At 37.8% G+C, this 11,137-nt stretch overlaps 1 protein-coding gene across 5 annotated transcripts in view; it reads left to right on the top strand.

Moving 5' to 3' along the window:
• The first annotated feature begins 2,542 nt into the window (after positions 1–2,542).
• ApepP (Aminopeptidase P) overlaps positions 2,543–11,137 on the top strand; it is a 66,760-nt gene continuing 58,165 nt past the window's right edge. Inside the window, exon 1 of one of the 5 annotated variants that reach the window (XM_081761905.1) lies at positions 2,543–2,696. Coding sequence is in view for 1 of the 5 variants with exons in the window: in XM_081761896.1 (XP_081618022.1) it covers positions 2,846–2,900 (55 nt within the window). In the remaining 4 variants the exon portion in view is untranslated. Of the gene's footprint in view, positions 2,901–11,137 lie in introns of all 5 variants that reach the window. The other 4 variants (XM_081761924.1, XM_081761915.1, XM_081761933.1 and 1 more) reach the window with 4 other exon arrangements.

The following is an 11,137-nucleotide window of genomic DNA, read 5'->3' as shown; positions in this document are numbered from 1 at the left end:
AATATAGATGCTTATTCATATGTTGTGCATAGCCTCCCCGAAACAAAATCCTAAATACCCACTGAGTAAAGTTAAGAATAAGATTCTCCTACAGTAAGGAAACTGTGTTAGACATGGAGTTGTTGGACACGAGTGGTGACGATTAATAAGGATCCTCTGAGCACAGCGGTGATGTCAGAAAACGGGCTCCTAAATTTCGAGCTTGGGTTCCTTTTATTCACCAATGAAATATATAGTTCTAGGACTTGGGAGGTGGCAATGGAAAGGTCGTGATTCCCTGAGCACTGGTGTGATGTCACAAATCGAGCCCGGATCCTGACATCCCCAGATATCGGGCCTCGAAAGTGTAGGGTAGGGTTCCTCCCGACGTAGATGTTGCAAAATACGACAGTTCTACTGAGTGTAGTGCCTCGGAGGGCGAAAGTGATTCTGATAAATGCATTGCCTCTTTTTCAAAAGGCCAGTCTTATATAATATGTGCAACGAAAATCATCCGTGTAAGCAGTGGTACTTTTATTGCTGCAGGTTGCTACTAAGATATAACATGCAGGTTTCCACTTTCCAAGCACTGTTTACTGTATACAAATATTTGATAACTCTTTCAGTTGCTCAATTATCGTATGAGCGAGCATTCAGTTATCTTAAATTAATTAAAACTCGTACACGTTCGTCTTTGCCAAATCATATTCTGGAATAATTTATGCTTATGGCCATTGAAAAGAATGCTCTGCAAAAAATATCCAATGATGAAATTATCGATGAAATTGGGAAATCTTCATCTTCCTTTAGAAAAATTCTGCTGTAAAAGTTGGTTTGATAAATGAATTTCACTATTCACGTATGTTATAAGAATTGCAAAACGCATCAAAGACATGACTGACAAATGCGTTATCACCTCTATGTAGTCAATAAGTATGCGAATTTTTACACCAAAAGTTCGTCCTGTTCGTTCCGTTTTTCTTTCTTGATTTTGAGAGAATGATTCCTAACTGCCATTAGTAGAAAAAAGTATTTTTGGACTGTAATGCTAACATATCATAGTAATGTTCCAATTTAACTATAGTGTTTAAGAAGTCAACAAGAAATCATTTCCTATCAAACTCAGGGTGCTTTATTAGAAGTGTTTTAAAACCGTTTCTCTAAACGTTCTGTTTTCAAATTTTACTTTCTTTTTTCTTATCTCCGTAATTGGATAGTTACTCAATGTTCATCATTTTATATCATGTAAACAAATCTACAAAGATAGATTATTATTTTCCGCAATAAAATTAAGTTTATTATAATTTATTCACTCATTTGCTTATACCATTCATGAAAATTAAATTCCTCATAATTTTGAAGATGGAATTGTATCATATTCAGATCTCTTTCTGTATAAACAGTCGGTACTTTGAAGGCATATGTACCATTCATTGGAAAGATTTTCAGAAAGTAGAAAAGTAAAGAAAGCGAAGTAATACTTAGCTGTATATACGCAAACACAACTTTACATTTCTTGGGGGCGGAGGTTTAGGCAATCCAGGTTAATTCCTAAAAGGGCAGTCAGACTCCAGACTAACTCGGTATTCATCAAGGCCTTTATTCATCTTTCGCCGGGTGGGCCCTTGTAATCCTAGTCCGCCTCTGCTTTTATCCACGGTTTAGCTTGTGCGACACAACATTTCGGATTTCGGATTTCATGTATTTTAATTTTGCAAACTACGCATGAGCACATCTACATTCCGTAATGTTAATCATATCCAAATCAACTTCTCTAAGTTGTACTCAAAGTAGACTCTGAATACCAAAAAGTACTTTTTCCTTAGTAAAGAGCTAGTATTTCACTGACTAGTCTGTGACTAACCATTGATTAACGAATTCTCTCTGAATACCGCCTTCTATGTTTTGAAAACCCAAGGGGTTAAACCGGGTAGTAAACGGTTTTCCCCGCACTTACACCTTTCATCATACATTGCGTCGTTTGACTATACAAAAAGCTACAGATACAATACTTAGAATGATAATGAATGTAATTAAATGTTGTACAAAGACAGCTACATATCTTTACTCTTGCAGAAACAGGAACGCAGTATAACCCTTCTAATTTTCTTAAAAAATCGTAAGCAGAAACTACTCAAACTGAATTTTCTTCACAGTAACAAAAGCAGAAAATCTATTGCGCTCTGGCAATGGCCACTGCTCCTTCGCCAAGGTGGTATGTAGTTCGTCCACTGTCCGCGCGATTGCAGCGCATACAGAGGCTAGAAGTGGGTACCCGGTTTGCATCTGACTTCCCGGTTTTACCCCACTCTCCCCTACCTACGATAATTAGAGAGAATTAAACTCACTAACGTATTTTCTCGCGCTTAGACGGGACTCTGCGGGTTGTTAGTTTTAAATATTACTTCATAGTGAATCTTTTAAAAGATCCAAAATTTCGCCGCCCTGTGCTCGAGCACAGAATAGCACATACCTAAATACGGGCCAACTATTATTACAAACTAAAACGCTAAATTTGCGTTGCTTTGACGCAACCGATTACGGAAGGTGGCCCCAAATCACCCTACTCTAAACCAAATGTGAGAATATTTTTGTTTTATGAGATGCATGAGATAAAAATAGAGTGGGTTTGTCACCGTGGCGGAGGGGAAGTTTTAAAAAAGAAGAAAGTGTTATTCTATTTTAGTATAGTTTGGAGCTGTCATAAATTATTTACGGTATGAAATATGTGTAATCCAAATAATCCTGTTTGCTGTAAAGATGTACTTGGGATAGAGATAAAAAATGTAAACAGATAAGATATCATTATTTTCTTGTACTGCACAGGAGCATGTTCTTTGGTTGTCCTAATTTTCTATGATCTATTATGGATTGTGAATGTTATAGTCACACTCATTGTGCCTGTATGTGTAACTGTAATGGTAGGTAGTAAAATCATATTAAGATTTACTTGTATTTCTTTTCGCAACTCTTTTACAATTAATATAGTGCTTTCAGAAATGATGGATTTTTATACAATGTAAACATATGGTTTAGCTTTATATTGTGTTGTATGTTTAAATTGATTGAGTTATTTGGACCATTGTGCCGCAGAGTAGGTCCAGGATTTTCAGGCTGAAAAACGAGAATTTTTCTGTAATTTTTTGACGAAATTCATTGTCGTTGTCTTAGCAAGTATTAAGAAGTCTCGGTGTACATTAACTTTAAGATGATTTTATCGTCTTGCGTGTAAATACCCTATAAAACTAGTGTAATAAAAACAAACCAATGTCTGCTAAATGTCCACTAAAAAGCAGGAATGCTGTCAAACAGGGCAGGAGCACAGCAGGGGGGCCAAAGCCGTAGCGAGAGGATGCGTCTCTAGGTAGCAGGCTCGTCAGCGATTGTGTTTACGCGCGTTAACGAGGACGTGGCTGAAAAACTAGGTTTGATAGTCTTGTCGACACCTTTGTGGGAGTTCCCTCAATGAGACTGTTCTATCAAATAGAAGTATATTGAAGTGAATTTTGAGTGATAGTTGAAAGTATTGTATGTGTAAGTGTGCTCGCCCTGTGTTTAGGTGAAGGGCCCAGAAGTACGTAAAAATTAGAAGATTTACAGGAGAATTGTATTGAAGTAACGGAATGATAATTGATTTCTGATTATTTATACCGAACTTGTTCCTCAGTCTGGTTTTCGATAAAAAGCGTAGTGACAGCTACGAAAATTTTAAAATTCTCAAGTTTCAGGGGATATAGTATACGTAAGACCGTCTGAGTTCCAGAAGAAGCTGGACGCTCATACTTTTAGGGATTATTCATTGAGTATCTACGAACTTAGAAAGGGGGTAACAAACCCACTTTCATTTACTTATCCACTGATACGAAAATAAAAAAGAACGTACCTATTTGCCCTTGTACTTTATATGCTATAGCGCATTACATTATATGCAACAAGGCTTTTGGTCTGCATCATGATATAAATTTAAAAATATTTAACATTTTTCGAATCGAAATCAACAAAATTTATTCTAGAAAGTAAAAATAGAATGTTAAGCACATATAATGAAGACAACGCAGTGATTTAATTTGGTAACGTATAAATATATAATATGAAGTATCCTCGCGCACGGAAGACAGGGGGTTCTCATGTATACTATTACCGTTTCAGGATCACTGTGAAAATGTATAATAGTGTAGGGTAGAGTAAAGAAATATAGGATAAAGTCGGGTTAGCGTAAGTTTAGGGAAGTTGGACATTTTGTTAAATTTAATAGAGTGGAATTTATCGTCTCTGCATAAGGATACTGGTTGGACCGTCTCTGTACACCTTCAGCCGTGTTCAGAATAGGTAAGGTTGGATTTACATCAAAGTTGCACCACCCAAGCTTGACATAATGTCACGTGGTATTATCATGGGAGCAGAGGTGGAAGCAAACGAGACCTGCGGGCTTGTAACGTACGTAAATCACTTAAAATAAAATCAATACATCAATCGTTGTGTGTGCAAATTGGAATAATTACCACGTGACATTACATCACGACCGGATGGTGCAACTTTGATGTAAATTTAACTACACCCTGTTTAGAATACAAGTGCTCGTTACTTTCCCATGATCCAACCAGGCGGCCAACTAGTTCCATATTTATAACCGCTTGTAAAGACAATTTCCGCTCTCCTTACATAATACCAAGCACACAAACAAGCAAACTGTCCATTTCTTGCCGGTAAATTTTCAAAATTTTGTTGGAAACGGATGACCACTTCGGAACTGAACCCGATTTTGTATCATTTAAGAATGGAATTGTACTACATATAGAAATGAGCAATGTAAAATGCTGTAGAGACTGTGTTTACTTACTGGAAGCGCACATAAGGGAATATGAATACAAATATGCAAGTAGCCAAACTAACCTACTATTAACAGAAATATGCAATATTTTATAATTTTTTCGAAAATAAAGGTTGGCCCCTTTAGCTGAACATAGGCTGTATGCGTTTCCACTATCCTCGTTTATGCGTATACGTCCCGTCGCTGACGCGCCTGCTCCCTACAGAATTCCCTCCCTCGCTGTCACTCGGTTCCCCCTGCTGCACTCCTACCTTGACGGTTAGATGTTTGTGCTTTTTAGTGGTCACCTAGCACAAGTTAGTTCATGTTGTGCTCATTGTAATTTTTATGCCATACGTACACATTGTATTTACACTGGGCCATCTTGAAGTTAATCTGTAAGCAGTAATAGAGCTTCTGTGCGTGCTCTGCTAAAAAAAAATACCAAGCCTTAACCTGACCGGAAAATGTAAAAAATGTGTCAGAGTTTGGTAGAACCATGTACTCGAATCTGCCCTTTGTCTTCAAAAAGAGCACCTTTCATTGCTAACTTTTACCAATGACACACCATCAGCACGGTCACATTCGAAATTCAGCTAACCTTCCACAGGTGGTGGTCCAGGATTAGACCCATATGAACTTCTTTTCAACATTGTATTACTATTTATTTTTTGTTATTTTAATATTGCTTACCGAGAATAACTCTTACTCCATTTCCGTTGTTCACTTGTAACTGTTAATATCAAATATTTCTTGTTTTTAGGCTTTTTGTGCTTTTCACTTAATACGTATTGATCTCTTTTGTATAACTACGCAAAATTAGTACCTTCCAACTGTTAAATGTTGCAAACTAAGCCTATTCAGAGATAACGATGAAAATCCTTGCCTTCTGATGTTTGCGGGAAGCTTATGGTGAACATGTTCCATCTCATGATGCATTGTTTGAACGCTTTAAACATGGTGATTTTGATATCAACCGAAAAAGTTTGAAGACGAACAACTATAAGCATTTTGGTAGAGTATGAGCGTCAAACTCAAAAACAACTTGCCGCAAGATAAAACGTTGCTTAGCAAACAATTTGTGATCGTTTGAAAGCATTGGGAAAGATTAAAAAAAGAGGGAAATGGGTACCATATCTACTCACCGAAAGCAGGGTTGATAAAAACTATGGTTTTTATTGAAAAATGAAAAAAAAAAGTTTTTTTTTGGCTTAAACCTGTTTTTTTTTTGTTGTTGTTGTTGTTGTTTAAACTAGGTTTTTTTTTTGGTTTAAATAATTTGTTCTATGTATTTATATTACATATAAATAGAAATAAGATTGTTTCGCCTTGATGTTATTATGCAACAACCAAGTTATGCTGGAAGGGGTCACATAAGCTTAAAGCGGAATCCAATCTACTTCTCGGCTTACATTTGAGAAAAATTGTCCTTCATTTGAACTCGAAACCGGGACTAATTGGCCACAAACGCGATACGTCTGCCGATGTAAGCTGAGAAACGGTTTGGATTCCGCTTTAAGCTTATGTGACCCTTCCAGCATAATCCGGTTGTTGCATAATAACACCAAGGCGAAACAAACGTATTTCTGTTCATATGTCATATAAATACATAGAGCAAATACATCGAAATGCCGTACTTTTTTGGGAGGGTGGTTATAAAACCCCACGAGAGGCATTTTATTGAAATCAGAAGTATCTTTTGGGGGCGCGGTGGCTCAGTGGTAGAGCGTTCACCTCTGGTGCTTAGGGTCCCGGGTTCGATCCCAGCTCCCGCCAAGTGAACTTTGTGGTGGACAAACCGTGCTCGTGGGTTTTCTCGGGGTTCTCCCGTTTCCTCCCACTTTCTTCATTCCACCATTTCACTCATCTATCATTATCACCGTCTCCTTTAGCCTAACCGGCATAACCGTGGGACGTAAAACAAAGATTTCATTTCATTTCAGAAGTATCTTTTGCCAAAGTGGACTCAAATAATTCGTATCGATTCACTTTTCTTACTGTTATGCAAAGTAAGTTCTTGTATTTCTTTAACTTGGATTAGTGAACCAACTTAAACTAAATTAGTTCTTCTGTATTCTGCAGTACTTTGAAATTGTCCATATGTAATTCTGTATAATGGTTTCATTTGTGCAATTATTTATCTTTTTGTCCTTGTGAAATGACTCTCTGACAATTATATTAACAAGCATGTAAAGGTCAGTACAACGTATTTTTATCAGGAGTTTTTCGTGAGTGAGTCGGTAGATGCAATTGCATAACAATAACAACAAACTATAAAAAAATCACAAAAGGAACATTCATAAACTTACGAAAAAATTGCTTTTGTAGTGTAATCTCTTTGAGTAATAAATAGGGATAGGCACGAAACTCGTAGCAAATTCGAGTCGGGTCAAAAGTGATTTTCTCGGGTCGAGTCGAATTTGATAAATGGCTCGCTCGCTTAACTCGTTTTGATATCATTGCCTGATTAGACTGGAAAGCAAGAGCTATTAGAAATGTAAGCAGTAATGTGGAATATTTTTAGTGTTGCTCACGAGATGGGACACTGCTCGGATCTCGTCTCGTCAACAAGACAAGGATTTTTATAACGAGACAGCCTCAAATGTGAACACCAATATGAGTATATACTGCAGTTCTTACCAAGACAAGGATTTTTATAACGAGACAGCCTCAAATGTGAACACCAATATGAGTATATACTGCAGTTCTTACCACCAAGGCTAAAACCTGCACTGTCGAACTTTTGAGCCGAAGCAGAAGCGCAACCCAGGTAGTAATGTTAATCGGCTCAGCTCGATTTAACTGAGCGAACAGCTCTAGCCGACTCTCTTGAGATGAGGCACCGACTCGGCTCAGGTGAGCCATCGGCTCGAGCAGGCTCGGTTGGGTGAGCTGTTTGGCTCGGCTGGATATTGAACGAGCTGTGACCCGGCGCTCTCTAACTTTTAAAGATTTTTGGTTGGAGCCTGGATACTTGCTCTTCCGAAACTCAAACCCAGAACCTCGTGAACGATGTCCTTGCCTCCTAGACTTCACGACTACCGATGTCAGCAGTCACCTAATTTTTAGTATTCAGCTACAAACCGCCTATCTTTCATGTTTACACACGTTGGTGTTGTTATAATAATAAGTGGTAGTAGTAGTATTGTCTATGTAGGATACTTGAAGAAAGTACTTGAAACTACACACAGCATTTGGCTCGACTCGACTCGAAACACAAATCAAATTCGAGTCGAGTTTCAATGTAAACTCGCTCGTGTCCATCCCTGTTAATGAATAGGGAATTTAGGTCCGAATATAATATGAATAATATAGGAGATAACCCACAAATGTGTGTTCATCAAGATTTTACGAATTGTTACACTTTTACGAATATATTTCGTTTTTTTTTGTTTTTTTTTGTTTTTGTTTAAACAAGTTTTTTTTTTTTTCCTGGTGGTTTAAACCAGCCAACCCTGACCGAAAGGGTAATGGAAAATCGAAAAAAAATCACGAGTGAACTCTTGCATCAACGGCACCAAAGAAAGTCCTTTCTACACGGCTAGTGACTGGCGATGAAAAGTAAATTTACATTGAAAATCCTAAACACACAAGATCGCTTGTTGATTCAGGTCACTCATGAACATCGACTGTACTCCCAAATCGGTTCGGAAAGAAGACAATGCTCTATGTGTGGAGGGATCAGGAAAATGTAGTGTATTATGAGCTGCTAAAACCCGGTGAAACCGTAAACAGTGATCACTACCGACAACAAATAGTTAATCTAAACTTGCTTTGATCGTCAAACGACCACAATGGACAACAAGACACGGCAAGGTAATTTTACTTTATAGTAACGTACCATCACACAATTCAAAAGTTGCTAGAAATACGTTGAAGAACCTTGGCTAGAAAATATTAGCTCCCCCGCCGTGTTCACCAGACCTTACCCCTGCGAGCTCCCTCATGGCTAAGCGGTTAGCGTACGCGTCTTTGACGTGGGAGACCCGGGTTCGATTCCCGGCGGGAGCTCATGTGGTTCGGATTCCACGTTAATCAGTAGGTCCACGTCTCATATAGCCTCGCTGCTGAAAGGGACGCTAAACTAAAATCAACTCAACTCAAGACCTTACCCCTTCAGATTACTACTTGCACCGCTCGATAATACGTGCACTTTCTAAGCAGCATGTCAGAACGTATGGAAAAGTGGGTCTCAGAATGGTTGCCTCCAAGGACGTAAGGTTCTATTGGTATCCACAAATTTCCTGAAAGATGGAAGAAATATGTAGATTAAGGTGGCCATTACTTTGAATAAAGTACGTGTTATGTTTCTGTTAAAATTACTGTGTTTTCTTTGATTACAAAATCCGCATTAATAACAGTACACCTTGTAATCCGTGCCGCTGCACACAAGTAATAACTCTTTTTGTTCATCAACATAAATTGTTATAATACTCACAAGCGAAATGTCACATCCGCCACAAACAACTACCATCTTTGAATATTAAGAATTAATTTCTTTATTACATCATAATATCTGACGTCGTCATGCCTCCGCTCAAAATAGTACCAACAATACATGTACGCGGTTTCTAACGTTTGAGAATACTACGTTACACTTCTTTTGTTAGTATGAATTTCGTGAAAAATAAATTCACTTTTTCTTTTCTGTAAATTTTACTTATTTTTCACATTTCTGGACCTACTTTGTGGCACTTACCCTTAATTTAAATTTAACAATAGTGAACTGTATTCTATGTGACGGGACCTACTGATCAAAGTGGGAACCGGACCATAACTCGGATTTGTATCCGAGGCAAAGACCCCACGGAGAATCGCACCCAGGATTTTATGGAAATCACACACGTTAGCTATCTGACCACAGAAGGGAAATTTCGTATGTGAAGAGCCTGTTCTTGTAAAATTCAGCGTTGCAACTTAATATTCAAGTTGGAATGACAGCTGACTGGTGTAAACCTCATACTACATGACCCAGTTGTGCATTGATAAGTAGGACTGCTTTAAAAGGGTATAATAGAATAGTATCTGGTTAGCTTAGGATTAGAAAGTTTTGGACCCATTTTGTTAAAATTAATCGAGTTTAACTTCTCATATCTTCATAAGGATAGCAGCTGGATCGGGCATTGCAAGTTTTACTCTTGTATTTTACTAGCTGGCCCTTAAAAAAAAAAAAAAAAATCAGGCTTAATTATATATTTTAACGTTTAAAATACAGTTATGGTTATTCTTCATCTGTTCTGAGAATTACAAGCATGTGCTGGTATTTTTTTTTCACAGTTGGCAACTTTAGGATCAAGCTAAGAAAAAAACTGATGTATTTTTCTATACAGTAATTGGTTCGTATAACAGTGAAGCATGCGGAATAAGTGTTAATTTAAATTTAATGTTAAAATTCAGAATCGTTCCTGGCTAAAGTTTGAACTTTGAACCTGTTTCCAAATTTTACAGGTTGAAATAGATATTTTAACCTGGTATAATAAGTTGCAGTGACGTGGTATAGCTCCTTCCACGTTTTTCAGCACAAACAGGATGTATTCCATTGCGTTATGTAACAAATCTCTTACCAGCGTATCTAGTAAAAACAGAAATACACTAGTAGAATAAGAATTTTGAAGCATTAGAGGTTGATTGTAAGTAATATACATTATACTTAAATAACGTAGTGATACATTCTATTCTTCATCTAGATGCTGCTTTAATACACCCTGTTTCAAAAAGAATATACGTATTTCGAATGCAGATATTTATTAAACTTTAAGACATACGAATATGAAACTCTCAAGTTCAAATTACAGATGTTCAATATGTCCTCCATCAGCGACACGAACAATATCACATCGATACTCAAATTCCTCCCATACTCGGGCAAGCATGTCCTGCGTCACTGATGTTATGGCAGTACAAATCCGGTTCTTCAACTCTTCCAGGTTCTGTGGGAGTGGTGGTACATAAACGTTGCCTTTAACAAAACCCCACAGGAAGAAGTCACAGTGTGACAAATCTGGTGTCCGTGGAGACCAGCTGAGACATGCTAAGTTACCAACCAGCTCCTTGACGACCAATCCAACGGTTCGGTAGAGTTTCATTCAGATATTCACGCACTTGGCGACTCCAGTGTAGGGGTGCCCCGTCTTGTTGAAAAATGAAGTTGTCTTCGTGCAGCCTCGGAAACAACCAGTTTTGTAACATAACGAGATACTGCTGACTGTTATCCGTGTTTCCATTAAAGAAGACTGGGCCATAAACAGATGATCGGGATATCGCACAAAACACATTGACTTTGGGCGAATCTCGTACATGTTCAATGACTGCATGTGGGTTCTGTAGGCACCAAATTCGAACATTTTG

Source organism: Thermobia domestica, chromosome 1 (assembly GCF_964235325.1).
Source record: "Thermobia domestica chromosome 1, izTheDome1.hap1.1, whole genome shotgun sequence".
Classification (NCBI taxonomy): Eukaryota; Metazoa; Arthropoda; class Insecta; order Zygentoma; family Lepismatidae; genus Thermobia; species Thermobia domestica.
The sequence above is the reverse complement of the archived record's forward strand: the minus strand, read 5'-3'. Positions and strand labels throughout refer to the sequence as shown.